We start from the raw sequence: 14,737 nt of genomic DNA, 5'->3' as shown, positions 1-14,737 counted from the left end.
CAGGCAACCCTGCTGTCTTTGTAGCTATCCTCATTCAGGACAAGCTCACATCTCACTGTCACATCCCCAGTTGGATGTGATCTATAAGTGGTGCAGTATGAGTCTTGTGTGACTGATTCATAAGCAAGGCTTATGATTAATGGAACTGGAAGTCACAGATGTGTATGGCAGTGATTGGTGAGTACACATGGGACACACTCCTTTCCAACTATACAAGCAGGCTATTTCCTAGTCCTATCAGGTTAGCCCAGGAGACTTCTCCCATGTACTTCTTCCCAATGTTAAAACAGGTCCAATAAAGACTTCTCCTAAATTGTCTGAAATCATCTACCTGTAATCTAGAGTGGGGTGAGTTATAATAGATAACATCTTGGTCTTCCAAGCAGTAGCAGTTACAAAATGCTCAAAAAGGAACTCTTGAAGTCCTGTCCTTATTTGGTAGCCAGGAGACAGAGATCCAGAGAATGGCTGGGATCTGAGGAGAGTAAGAAGGATTATGGGGGGTATTAAGAAGGCTAGAAGTAAGCTGGGCGCCAGCCAATGGCTCATGCCTATAATCCTAGCTACTCAGGAGGCTGAAATCTGAGGATCACAGTTCAAAGCCAGCCTGGGCAGGAACATACGTGAGACTCTTATACTCAATTAACCACCAGAAAATCAGAAATGACACTGTGGCTCAAGTGGTAGAGCACTTGCTTTGAGCTGAAGAGCTCAGGTACAGTGCCCAGGCCCAGAGTTCAAGACCCACAACCAACAACAAAAAAAAAAGGCAAGAGGTGAAACAGTGAGTCCTAGTTGGTAGAAAAATTCCAAATAACTGTAGAGTTAAGAGCCAAGAGTCAACACTCAAAGCTCTGTGCTGAAACACCAGCTGCAAGGTTCAATGACACTCTCTTTGAAGGCCCGAAGTTTTACCTAAGCATCTACAGCAACAAGTCTCTAGCTTTGAAAGCTTAGTTCTCAGAACCTAGAGTTATAAGCCTTGAGGTTTGAAAGAATGACCTACATGCCTTTGGTACTCAGGAGTTCAGATTTGTCCAACACCTAGGAAGTTTTCTCTTTCCTATTCATGACTTCCATCTGAATAAGGCCAAAAGACCTCCAGTGAACAATTTGTAATATATGGGAATCTTAACATATCTTCCCCCCAAGTTTTGGTGGATGTGGTTGCTGACATCTGAGTCACACATACAAAATCTAGATAGTCAGAAGATAGATTAAATGGCCTGAGATTGAAAACTCTAAGGTAGTATTTCTGGATATGACCAGTCAAGGATTCAGGAGTACTTCCTGTGGATCATAGCGGGGTCACATGTAAGAAAGACCCGACATGGAGTATCTTAGCTCTTGTTCTGGAGAACAATTTCCAGAAGGAAACTGATGATAAGACTTCAGATTCACATAATTACAAAGAACCAATGAAACAGAAATATAAATAAGACAACCCAAGTTTCTGGAAAGGAAGGATCTCTGAGACCCTGTGGAAACAATCAGGATACAAACAGCTAATTCTAAAATACTTTTCATACCTGGTAAGTACTGACTGTAGAAAGTTCTTGTCCTCCTCTCCCTTTTGAGTGATAAGTCTCATTAGTTGCAGATTTCCTACCCACCATAGACCCAAGATGGAGGGTAAGGGAGAATAACCTCCACCGCAGCCGTGTTCAGTCATTTCAGATTTCTGGTAATCACATGACACCTGGCATTGCATTTTCTGAATTGTAGCTCCCTTTGTATTCATGTTCTATTACTATGTAACAATGACTGAAAGCATAGCAGCCTAAAATAAATAGAGGTCTGGTATAATACGGTAAAGCTGGATTATCTGCTAAGGGTGTCAAGAGGATGAAGTTGAGGTTGTGGGACTGAGTTTCCATCTGAAGACTCTGGAGAAGCATCTACTTCTAAGCTCACTGGGGTTGGCAAAATTAGTTCTTATGGTTTTTATAATCAAGAAAGGCTTGTAGGCCATTGACTGAAGTCATGAACTTTGCCTAGAAGCTTTCCCTAGCCCCTCCTATTGTCCATCTTCAAGCTAGGAATGGCATGGTGAATTCCCCACATGCTGTAAAAGCCTTGATTTCCTCTACCACACCATGCTGAAAAACACTCTTTGCTTCACAAAGGCTCATGTGTTTAGATCAGGACCACCCAAGTAACCTCCTGGTTTTAAGACTGATTATGTCATGTAACATAACCTATCCATGGGAGTAAAATCATCATATTCACAGTTCTGGACATGATTAAGGATGTGTACATGGTGGCAGGGGGTGGGGATATCTTAAGGGATATTTTAGATTCCTCCATAGTATTACAACTTAAAATCACAATAGGATTCTTTTTTACTATAAAGAAGTCATGAGGCCAGGTACAGGTGGCTCATACCTATAATCGTAGCTACTCAGGAGACTGAGATCTGAGGATCACAGTTCAAAGCCAGCCTGGGGAGGAAAGTCCATGACACTCTTATCTCCACCAGAAAACCGGAAGTGGCACTGTGGCTCAAGTGGTAGAGTACTTGCCTTGAGCTGAAGAGCTGAGGGACAGCGCCCAGGCCCAGAGTTCAAGCCCTGCACTGACTTCAAAAAAAGAAAAAGAAAAGAAAAGATGTCATGTGATTGCTGAGTTTTCACCTAGGATCAAGAAAAGAACTATGATGACAAAGATCAGACTCAAAGGAAATATGGAAGACCCATTTTCCCCCAAAAATTGTTTCATAATTAGCTCCCACAACTCATTAGGGTTGACTGCAAAGATCATCATTTTCTCTACCAGTTAGCAATTATTCCATTCTACCTTCTGAGGACAAGAAATGTCTCCCCATCTGCCACCCTCCCTAAAACATGAATGACCTGAGTGTTAGAAAAGCTTCCTTACTAAGACACCCTGAGCTTAGTCTTTGAGAACAAGTGACAGGCTATGAAAGGGAGCCGGGCATTCCTGCAAGAAGGAAGGAGTAAGAGTAAAGTTCTGGCAACATCAATTATCCAGTTGGAGGAGCCCAATTACATCTTGGAGGACATTAAGCCATGTGGCCAGACAATAAATAAGGATGCCTTCTGGAAGACCTCAAGTAACTTGACAGGATCTTTGGGCTGTATCCTGGAGGTGACAAAGAGCCAGGAATAAGTGTTATTCAGGAGATCACTGCTAGATTTCTGTTCTAGTATCCTCAGCTTAAAGGAAGTGGTAGAATGGATTTAAAGGTACCTGAAACTCAAGACTGTGATGCTAGTAATAAAGTTGTTAGAATAACAGAGGAAAATGGCTGCCCTACCACTGAATCTATCAAAGTAGAAAGGAGTGATGTGAGGAATTTTAAATTTTATTATTAAATAGCTGTTCAAAGAGGTCACAATGCCATGTGTCAGATTATGAGTACAGCACATCTACATCAATGCCAACACCTTATACTGTTCTTTCTATTTTTCCCCTTTCATTCCTACCCTCAAGTTATTAAGTCAATTTTTACACAATGCACATTGGATATAATGTCAAGGGATATTGAAGAGATGAAATTGGTAAGATGGACAATTAGGAGAAGGAGTAAGAGATAACATTGGATCACAAGTAGATACTGGCACCACAGAAAGAGAAAGATTTCCTGAGGATTAGTTGGATGGGAGAAGGTAGTAATGATATTTGGGGACCTGTGAGACATTCAGATACAGATGTTGAGATGATTGTTGAATATATGAGTCTGACATTGGCTATTGAGGAATTACCTGGAGGATGAACATGGATGAAGTCATCCACATACATGTGGTGGCTGCCTTGGAAATAAAAAAAAAAAATGACTCCACAGAGGGAAAAGGGTAAAATTCACTGAAGACCGGCATTTAAGGAATGAATGGGCCAGGAGGACAATGCAAAGGAAGGATGTTATATTGGAAATCAAGGTTATCAGTTATTTTGAGAAAGAAGGTGTAATAGTGACTTTAGCAAGAGTCCTATAAGTAAGTCAAGGAGAAGAAATGACACTTCAGCAATAATGTTACTAGTAAGTGGTTTGATAAAGAGAAAGCAGAGAAGAGAAAGCAGAAGCCAACATGTGAAAGTCTGTAAGGACCTTAGTTGAAGACACTCAACCATTGTATAATCCCAAAGGATTATACTGCAGAGCTGTCTTTCCCAAACCAAATCTGAATCTGACCAGGTTTCTATCTAATCATCGATGTACAGAGAATACAGAAGACTGATGATCACAGCAAAGCACACACCAGGCTGCAATCTAAAAGCTCCAGATCATAACAAACTACAAGACATATAATCAGAAGTAAAAACAACTCAGATATTTCCAATCAAATGTAAAGGGAAAACTGCCATTACATCAAGAGAAAAAGACAGTGAGACCCAACATCCTTGAGTCAGGTAAATGAGGAATTAGATGTCAGGGAAGAGATGGCCAGCTCTTGACCAAAGAGAAATCAAGTCAGTGCCAGCCCTTGTAACCCTGTGTCTGCCTTTGTCAACCACTGGTGAAAGTGTACCTATTTCATGGAAATGAGCTGGGGGTCCTTATCCACTGAGAAGGTCAAACCTGTTCCCCTTTGTTCAAGGTCTGGAATATTAGAGTTGGATACAAACATAAAGTCAAGGCATAAATATTTCTGTGTAGGGGCCTCTATAGCGATGCATATTTGAGCCCTGGGCAAGTGGTTTCATTCCTCTGGACCTCAGATATTCACACTGTACAATGAAGATAAATGTGGTCACCGGTATGGGGCAAGGCAGAAACACTGGCCACTGAGACTTAGATTCTATTGGACCTCAGCCTTCCATGGGGATGCTTTCACAGAGAACTGCTTCCTTGGGCCTCCCACAGACCCAACCCCAGCTCTGCCATACCAGCCCCTCTGCATCTGTCATCAACTGCTCTGCTCCTCCTGGGCCAGGCTTTGTTTGGGGGTAGCTGGCAGGCTGCCCATGCACAAGTGGAGGTGGTGATGCCTGCTGCTGCAGACAAGACTTCACAGGCTGCATTGTCACCCACACTTCCAACTGCCTCCCACCCCACCATGACCCCCAGTTCCAAGAGGTACAGAGCCTAGAATAACCAGGCCAGGCTACCAACTGCCATATCTTCACCCCACACACTGCTTGTTTGTACTGTGCATAGTGAGCTGGGCATGATACAACCATACCACGTGCCCTGGTTATTGAACCCTTACAATCCTACACCAAAAGTGCTACAACTAGTCACATTTTATAGCTGGGGGAAAAAATGAAATTTAGGAATGATTTCCATATGGTATAAAAGAGTACAGACAGCATTTGAATCCAGGTTATCAGAACCCTCAGTCCAGTGAGCATAGCTCCAGCCCTGGTGACCTAGGCTCCATGATAGACCAGAACAACACCAAATTCAAGTTCATCATATCAAGTTCAAGTGTGTTGAAGGAAGTCAGACTGTATTTGCAGCATGCTCCCTAGTGCTTCTTCAGATGGGGGGGACCCCCCCCCAATTTAACTGGAGAGCGAGTTTCTGGTCTCATAATGAGCACCTGTTATACTTAGGCATGGTCTTGAACAATGTCTGCATTGCATAGTATCCAGCCCTGTGCCAGGTCATGTAGCCAAGTCAGAGGACAGTCTTCTGCTCTTCTTAGTAGAGGATGGTTGAAGAGGGAGAATGAGAGGCCAGAGATATATAAAGGACTCCTGCAAGACCTCCACCTAAGTGTGAGTGGAACTAGAATCCAGTGCCTCCACCCTGTCTATGGAGAAAGTAGACACCAGGGATGGAAGTCTGAGGACTCAGAGAGAGTCATAAAGTAGAACTAGTACAGATAAGGACCCTGGCTTTCAGGCTTCAATCTAGGGTGTTTCCAGATTTTTAATGTGGCTGATGTTTCTCTGCTATAGATTCACATTCTCCCCCTTAACCCTCAAGATGACTTGCCTGAAAGAGTGGGCTTCAACTTAAACAGAGCCCATTTACTCTTTTACAGATCTGAGGCTGTAGATCTAAATGACTGAAGAAATCTAAGTACAATGTCAGCCACACAGAGAACATTGTAGGAGAGACATGTCCCTTGGCTTTTGCCCATGCTGTTCTCTAAGCCTGAGTTACCTTTCCCTTCAGCTCTCTTCTTCGGTGCTCCTATTCATCCTTCTTTTAAGAGGGAGAAAACCAGTACTGCCAGCTGAGAAAAGTCTTCTTACATACCCACACTAGCTCATTGCCCTTTCCAGGTGTTCCCACAGGGTGCTTTGACCATTCTTTCATAGGTCTCTCTTACCACTGGATGGAACTCTCTGAGGTCAAGGGTCCTGTCTGCATTATCCCAAGACCCTTTCATGATGCCTAGCTTAGGTTTTGAAATAGATCAAGTAGAAGGATGGAGGATGGAGGAAAATTAGACTTGAAGGATGGAGGAAAATTAGACCACTTGAGATATAAAATCACTTTCCAAACATGGAAAACAGCAGTCCAGAAAAGCTTCCTGGAAGTGGCAGAACAGGATGTGAGCAAAGGCATCAGAGATAGCCAGAGAATCACTATGAGGTGTTCTGCCTCTTGTTTCTCTGCCAGAAAACCTCTGTAATGGCTGCCTCTGGCCAGGGATGGGCAAGTTTGAGAGACAAAATCAGCCCACCCTCCCTTCACAGGCTGTGGTGGGGCAGCTGCTGGGGGCAGCAGCTGGCGTCTGTCCCTGGAGCCCGATGCTGTGTGCGCCTTAATCCCAGTCCCTTGGAACCCAGTCCCCCCAGCTTGGCAGTTGGGCTGATTAGACAGGAAAAGAGGCAACAGGAGAGGAGAAGGGATCAGAGCCCCTCCCAGGTCTCCACAGCTGCCTCCCCCCATCCTGCCTGCTTTATGCACCATCCATGTCACCAGATCTCCCATCACCAGCTTTCTCCTGAGCCCCAGGGTCAACTTTCCCTCATCCCTCAGATGGAGGCCTGGCTTTCTCTTCACAGGAACAATCCACTTGGAAAATTCAAATGGAAACTTCAAAGAAGAGACAGGATTCATCAATATGCCTCTTAGTACCTTCCTTCTGGCTGGGGCAGGTAACATCCAGACAATGGGGAGGTAGTATTCACACTGGAAAAAAGGTGTGGCTGCATGGAGCATGTGAGGCCTGCCTGGCAAGTAAGGTATACACATCATGGAAGTGTACATGTGCAAGGCATGCATGGAGGAAGAAAGGCATGTAGCCTGTGAGTGTAATGTGTATGGTTTGTACATGATAGGCAGAATGGACACAACACAGTGTGTGAGAGCTACTCAGGTAGGTGCACATGGTGTGTGAGATATGACTGTGAGTATACACAGAATGTGATGAAGTATAAGAGGTGATGTGTGCAGGAGTGTGAAGTATGCATGGCATACAGGAAGTGCTCACAGTGCATGGGACACACAGAATGTGAAATACACACCTTGTGAGTTATGCAAGTATACACAATGTGTATCCAGAGGTGAAGGTGTATCACACATGAGCTCTTCAGGGAGTGGACACAGAGAGAGATGTACCTTGCTGGAGAGTGTGAGGGGAGCAGAATGTGAGGTGTTCTCTGTTTATGAGGCATACCCACCTTTGACACAACACAAGAGAGTCATGAAGGGCTACAGGGAAGGGAAAACAGCCCATCCAAGTAAACAGTGCCTGTTTGTTAGCTCTGACTGGCCCATGGTCTAGACCTGTGGCTCAACTTCCTGTGGAGCACAAGAGACAGGAGGCAGAGGGCCATCTTCTGGCTCTTCATGAATCCTTAGATGCATAAAGACAATTTTACAAGGGCTTCTCATTCATCTTCTGCCTGTGCCCTGGGCAGCTTAGCTCAGGAACAATATGCTTTTGGGAAACAGTATACATTGGTAGTGTTATTTCTTTTGCCTAATTTTAATCCTCTATGTTCCAAGTTAAGTTCTCATTTTTCTTCACTTAGGTGTTCCAGAGATAGCTCTCCTCCCCTAAAGAGACTAATGTAATATCCCTACTTAGAGAAACAATTAACATCTTTATAAATTCTGCCTCCTTTAACATTTCTAATTACTAAACTATTGTCACATTCTTTGAGCAGGTATTATTATTAAGTTTAATAAATGACATTGTGTTTGTGTTTGGGATCCCAGGAACCTGGATTCTTAAAGAACCCTGTGCTCATGTCTGTAATCCTAGATACTAAAGAGACAAAGATTAGGAGGATCATGGTTCCAGGTCAGCTCAGACCAAAAAAAATGTTCAAGAGACCACATCTCAACAGGAAAAAAAAAGGAAGGCGTGTTCATGGTGATATATTCCTGTCATCCCAGCTACAGTGGGAAAGAGAATCATTGTCCAAGCTAGTGTGGGCAGAAAATGAGACCTTATCTCAAAAACAACCAAAACAAAATGGGCTGGAAATGGCGTGTTGTGTTCTTATATCTTTCCAGCATATAAATAAATTGTTGAATAAATGAATCATAGACTGGACAGTGGGTTTATGCTCTCACAGCCCTTGCAACCTTTCTGTTCCCTTTCTCCCTTTTCCCTACTCTTCAGTGCCCTATCCAACTTCCAGACACCTATGTCCTGGTTGGATGCAGGGAGCTGGGTAGTTCCCCCAGAGAGGAGAGTGTAGAGACTCTAAGATCCTGGGTCACTAGGACACGTCTATATCCGGCTAGCATCACTGTCTCTCTTGGCCAACTTAGACTGGCCTGAAGGCAGATTCTACAGCTATAAGGTGGGCAGTTTCCGACTTTTTCCAGGGAATAAAGTTGGCAAGGGACAGAGAAGTCAGTAGGGGTGGATCCAGGACCAGAAATGGAAAGGCCAAGGTCAGAGATTTGAGTTGACCCTACCCCATCTTGGCTACTTAGATTTTTGCCCTCTGACCCTTCCTGTACCCCCACCTGCCAACCAGATATGAAGCATGGGCTAGCCCAAGTGCAAAAGCCACAAGCTTTGCCCTGCCCAGACAGGGCAAAGGAGCCTGAAGCCTGGGGCAGGTGCAGGCTGGATCTTGTTTCCAGAGGCTATATATATAAAGGCTCCTGGGAGCCCCAGGCAGCCACTCCCTGAGGGCACAACACCCTGGGGGCCCAGCCAGGCCCACATTCCTGCTCTGAGGCCAGCTCTCCATTTATAGCCCCTGGACAATCCAGCCCAGGGAGCTGAGTTGGGAGGATGGAAAGGGCAGAGAAGGAAGGGGAAGCCCCAGAAACCCTCCTCTCTACCTCCCATCATAGGACCCTTCAATGTAAGAGAACAGAGGTCCAGGATGAGGTACATACTTGTTCTAGATCACAGACATATATTTCTGTCTTCTCTGCCCTGCATTGGAGACAGAACTGTCCAATAGAGCCTCAGCCCATTGCCAATGGCCTCTCCCAAGGGCATCTTGACTATACTCCACATGTATGAATTTAGACTTGAAGTTTCCAAATGATGTCTCCTTCTCCTGCCCCTTGTTGTCCCCTAACCCCAGCACTAAGACTAACACAACAGGCAGGAATGGATCTCTGACTTGAAAAGGTCACCTGGTTCAAGCAGCAAAACTTCATAGCAAATGAAAATAGTATCCCAATAGAAGAATAAATTTTGTGCCCACTCAATCTATGCACATTTTAAAGGTGTTCTCTAATGAAGTACAAATCAAGTTCAAAACTGTCAAAGCAGTTTAGATGAATAAGGCACACGAGATAAAATATTAAATATTAAAAGTTCAAACATATAAAATTTACTTATTATAATGACACCTTGGTAACAGCCCAGAGGAAGTTTCATAAATGTAAAACACATACAAAAAGCCAAGCTGTAATCACTTCAGTCTCAGCATCGACTTTATTTCTGTATTTTCTTTGCTTGTTCAGGTTTGAGGGATAATCTAGATTTGCATAAACAAGTGGCTGGAAGAGCCTTCCTGAAGATTCCAGAATACTCTTCCATTAAATTCATTCACTTCCTCCCTCAACATATTTAGGGAGTATCTATATTGAGCCATGCATTATCCTAAATCTTGTAGAACAAGAAGTAGTAGTTGTTCAATCTAAACCATTTCTGTAACAATTTACATTCCTCGTTGTGAGTTACAATGAAGATGTGACTTGAAGATGTGACTTAAGTCTTGATGATGATACTCAAGCTTGTACTAAGCCTGAATATCTTCATCAAGCACTAAATCGCTTTGTAGCCTACTCTTAAAATATTGCAACAGGTCGTGCGTAATTACATAGCATACAAGGGCATGCCCCAGGCAGACCAGCTTGAGCCTTACCTGTGTTGAGCTTATGTGTCTAACCATATATGATGTGACACCCAGTTTTGAAGAAATAAGGACCATTAGTGACACATATCACCAACTTCCAGGGAGTATGAGACCACTCATTCCCTTGTTTGGCATCTTTCAAGGATGTGATACCACTGGGATGGTTTCTGGAAAAGCCACTGTAAACACCACATCCTTGTCTTCATGATTGAATTCATGTCAATCGAGGAACACACTAACAAGGAAAATTATTACAAAGCAGCAGCACCAAGAAGGAGACAAACCAGGGGATGTTGTCCACTGTAAAGAAGATAGCTTTGTGGGAGGGAATAGTAAGACATACCCCAAAAAGACAATCAATATCTGAGCTGAGACCTGAGCTATGAAAAGCAGCCAATCTCAGAAAAATCCCAGGGAAGAGTGTTATCATCTTAGTATTACAAGTATAAGATTGTCCAGAATGTTAGAAGAAAGAAAAGGAGGCCAGGCTAGCTGAGATGGGACCATCAAAGGGGATAGTGGCTTTAGATAAAGTTGGAGAGTTGAGATGAAGCCAGCTCCAATAGGGTCATATAGGCCAGGGGTTAGAGATGAGATTGTTTTCCCTCTAAATGCAATGAGAAGCTGAAGAAGAGTTGGAAGCAGAAGTGGTAGGATCTCACTTAGGTTTATAAAAGGTTCTCTAGGCTGCTGTGTAGTGAATGGATCATATGATATGGGGGTGAGAATGAAAGTGAGGTGAGTAGGGAGGTCAGTGGAGTCATCTGGACAGTGAGACCACTTACTCTAGGATGGTGACAGTGCAGATGGACTGACATCGGAGATATCTTCCAGAGTGGACAGATCTTCCTCATGGTCCAACTTCCCTTCTGGAATGCCAACCTCGTAGTCCTGTTCTGCTGCAGGATCTTTGCACAGGGTGCCCCCTGTCTAGTCCCAGATGTCTACTGATCTCTGCTTTTGTGTTCTGTTCATTGAGTTCTCTACTTTGAGCTTAGGGTTTCTTGCTTACTAGGCTAGCATACTACCACTTGAATTACTCCTCCTACATTTCTTTTTGTTGGTTAGTTCAAAATTGTAGTCTTTCCGACTTTTCTTCTCCCAGGTTGGTCTCAAACCAGGACCATCTGATCCCAGACTCCTGAGTAGCTGGGATCACAGATGTGAATCACTGGCAGCTGGCTGGGCCCTTGGTTTTGTTTGTTGCTATATTCCTAGTACCTGACATATTGGGGCTTATAGGGAGCCAGAGCTTCTATTGGATGGTTGCTTTCTTTAGCTGCTCCTAGCTTCTTCAGTGGGCCTGCAAGAAAGAGAAGCAGTTGAGGTACCCAGAGAAGCTGGGTCTGAAGATCCCACCAGTTCCTTCCAGGGCTTAGTGACCCCAGACAAGTGCTAGGAAGCCTGCTGGACATACCGTGCAGCAGGGACTGGAGCCAGAAGCAAGCCCTCTTGTGAGCATAACCTTGTACCTCCATTGCTTTGTTCCGCATCCTCCCTCTCTTTAGATTCTCATCAGTACCACAGTTACTTCCAAGAGACAGATAGCTATCATTCCAGATTTACAAAGTGCTAAGTGAAGCTCAGGCAAAGATGATTGCACAAACTCATCTAGATTCCACTCTAAGTTGGAGGGGGGGGGGTCTCTTTAGGCCAGATAGTGGGGGTCAGGTCCTTACAAAAGGATTTAGCATGCTCAGCACAGTGCGAGATATGACAAGCCCTGGGGAAATAGATCTCCCAGTTGAAGAGGCATCTCAGCCTACATTCCAGCCATGGCACTGGACACTGGGCAAGGGAAACATGCCGGGCAAATTGAGCAGGGTCCGAGTTTGGAGGCTGTGGTATAAAGTCTTAGCAGCCAGTCCCAATTCCTGTAAGACTTGGCTGAGTTTCTCAGCGTTCAGAGCAGATGGATTGGATCCATGATCTTCTGAGCAACATTCAGGCTCAAGACTGGCTGAATGTCACCAAGATTGGCTGGGTGTCATCACGTGGCCATTTGGCTCAGGCTGACCCACTTAGTTTAACTGTCTCTCCTGCTCTTCTCTGCCCGTGGCTCTGGTTTTATACTGTCCTTTCCGTCTCTTCGGATGTATCTTTCGCAGTCTCTTTATCTCCCCTCTATTGGTGCTTCTGCCCTATTGCTTTGAGTCTCTGTCCAAAAATCTGCCTCAGATGTGATTTCCCTCCCCCCCCCCCAACCCCGGAGCCCTAGTCCTGGATTCTCCACAATTAGGGGACAGACTGGGGCCCAAAGTCAGCTCGGAGATGAGAGTGCAGCTTTCTTTGCAGACGCAGGAGTAGGGTGCAAATGCTGGAAAGATTTGGAAAGGGTAAGGATAGCCAAGTGCAGTCCCGTTGGGCTGCCACTTTGCTTCTTTCGTGGCTTAGGGAGCTGCCAGAGCGCACAAGCACTAATGGGGGGGGGGGGGGAGCGGAGAGACACTCCTCTGGGGACCCCAGGCTCCGCCCTACTCTGATCCAATTGGCCTCGGGCTCCCCCCCGCCCCCAGCAGTCCGCTCCAGCTCTCGGGCGTTAAAGCCACCACAGATAAATAGCCCAGGGCTCCTGGCTCGAATCTAGGGGTGAGGAATCCCCAATACACTGTGACCCTTCCCCTTGCCTACACGTCCAGTCCGACCGGCCAGGGCGGTGCGGAGGACAGTCGGGTGTGCATTCAAACCCTCGGCATTTTGCCATTCAACTGCCAGTGCTCCCGGGGAGTGGTGGAAAGTTTCTACAACTCTCTCTCCTCGGCTTGGGCTGGGCGAAGCCGGGACCGCGCTGCCACCCACTGGGATATGGAGCTACTGTCACCACCGCTCAGAGATGTAGACTTGACGGGCCCCGACGGTTCTCTCTGCTCCTTTGCTGCAGCAGACGACTTCTATGACGACCCGTGTTTTGACTCCCCCGACCTGCGCTTCTTCGAGGACCTGGACCCGCGCCTTGTGCATGTGGGCGCGCTCCTGAAGCCCGAGGAGCACTCGCACTTCCCGGCCGTGGTGCACCCAGTCCCCGGAGCTCGCGAGGACGAGCACGTGCGCGCGCCCAGCGGGCACCACCAAGCCGGCCGCTGCCTACTGTGGGCCTGCAAGGCGTGCAAGCGGAAGACCACCAATGCCGACCGCCGCAAGGCTGCCACCATGCGAGAGCGGCGCCGCCTGAGCAAAGTCAACGAGGCCTTCGAGACGCTCAAGCGCTGCACGTCGAGCAACCCCAACCAGAGGCTGCCGAAGGTGGAGATCCTGCGCAACGCCATCCGCTACATCGAGGGCCTGCAGGCGCTGCTGCGAGACCAGGACGCCGCGCCGCCGGGCGCCGCCGCTTTTTACGCACCCGGCCCGCTACCCCCAGGCCGAGGTGGCGAGCACTACAGCGGCGACTCGGACGCGTCCAGCCCGTGTTCCAACTGTTCAGACGGCATGGTAAGGCCGGGACCCCAGGCGGGCGGAGAAGTGATGGCAGCTTTCTTTCGGGATAGGCGTTCCGGAGCGAGGGAACTGGCCCGAGGGGGAGGGGCTTTCCTGGGGGTCGCTTGGGTAGTCTAGCGCTTTAGAAGCGCGCGGGACCGAGGCTTCCGCCCGATCGGGGAGGGGCGGGGGCGCTGTTAGCATAGTGCTGCACAACAAGCAAGTTAGACATCTCCCCAGTGTACCCTCACTTCCAAAATGCACATTGGTCTTTCTGGGCGATCGTTTGCCCCCATTTTGGCCCCTGTATGCTTCCACGCTCTAGTCACGCCCGTTCCGACCACCACATCATCAGGAAGAACTTGGGGAGGCGGGGAGGGGACGGCTGGGTAGAGGGACTGGTGCCCCGGCCCCTTCCCCCTCCCGCCCCCCGCGAGGTCCCGCGGAGCTCACCCTGTCCCTTCCCTGCCATTAGCAGGTGGAATACAACGGTCCCCTGAGTGGCGCCCGGCGGCGGAACTGCTACGACGGCACCTACTACAGCGAGGAGCCCAGCGGTGCGTATTCCAGCCCGTGAGCGGACCCAAACTCCCTGCCGTCGAGTCCCCACCGCCCTCCCCAAACCACAGGGCAGCCCCCACCCCGGAAGCCCGAACTTTTGTTGGATGGTTCCAGACTCTCTCTGTTATGAGTCTTCTACCACCCCGCCCCCCCCCCCACACATACACACATACCCACTCAAGGCACAAAGCCCAAGAGTGGAGAGCCCCGCCATGGCTTCCCCTGGTCCCCCACCCCCACCCCGCCACCCCCAACCTCCTCCGCTGATGGATCCGCCCTCCCCCTCGCAGAACCCAGGCCCGGGAAGAGAGCGGCTGTGTCGAGCCTGGATTGCCTGTCCAGCATTGTGGAGCGCATCTCCACCGAGAGCCCCGCGGCGCCCGCGCTCCCGCTCGCCCCCGCCGCCGCCGCCGACGCCACGCACGAATCGCCTCCGGCCCAGCAAGAGGCGACCGCCTCCGGCGAGGATGAGCCCACTGGCGCCGGCCCTGCCTCGCCCGACGCCACCCCGCGGTGCCCTGCGGGCGCCAACCCCAACCCGGTCTACCAGGTGCTGTGA

The 14,737-nt window shown here is 47.7% G+C and overlaps 1 protein-coding gene across 1 annotated transcript; it reads left to right on the top strand.

Moving 5' to 3' along the window:
* The first annotated feature begins 13,005 nt into the window (after positions 1-13,005).
* Myod1 (myogenic differentiation 1) lies at positions 13,006-14,737 on the top strand. The gene is made up of 3 exons (XM_042691729.1): positions 13,006-13,632; positions 14,096-14,174; positions 14,469-14,737. Exons 1-3 carry the CDS (start codon positions 13,006-13,008, stop codon positions 14,735-14,737), a joined length of 975 nt encoding a protein of 324 aa, XP_042547663.1.

The sequence above is a fragment of the Dipodomys spectabilis genome, unplaced genomic scaffold, assembly GCF_019054845.1.
Source record: "Dipodomys spectabilis isolate Male_0828 unplaced genomic scaffold, ASM1905484v1 ptg000145l, whole genome shotgun sequence".
Taxonomy (NCBI): domain Eukaryota; kingdom Metazoa; phylum Chordata; class Mammalia; order Rodentia; family Heteromyidae; genus Dipodomys; species Dipodomys spectabilis.
This window is presented reverse-complemented; position numbering and strand designations above follow the sequence as displayed.

Coding starts and splice junctions, on each gene's coding strand:
- Myod1 (XM_042691729.1), top strand. CDS start 13,006: ATGGAGCTACTGTCACCACCGCTCAGAGATGTAGACTTGACGGGCCCC. Junction 13,633..14,095: donor CCAACTGTTCAGACGGCATG/GTAAGGCCGGGA, acceptor TGCCATTAGCAG/GTGGAATACAACGGTCCCCT. Junction 14,175..14,468: donor CTACAGCGAGGAGCCCAGCG/GTGCGTATTCCA, acceptor TCCCCCTCGCAG/AACCCAGGCCCGGGAAGAGA.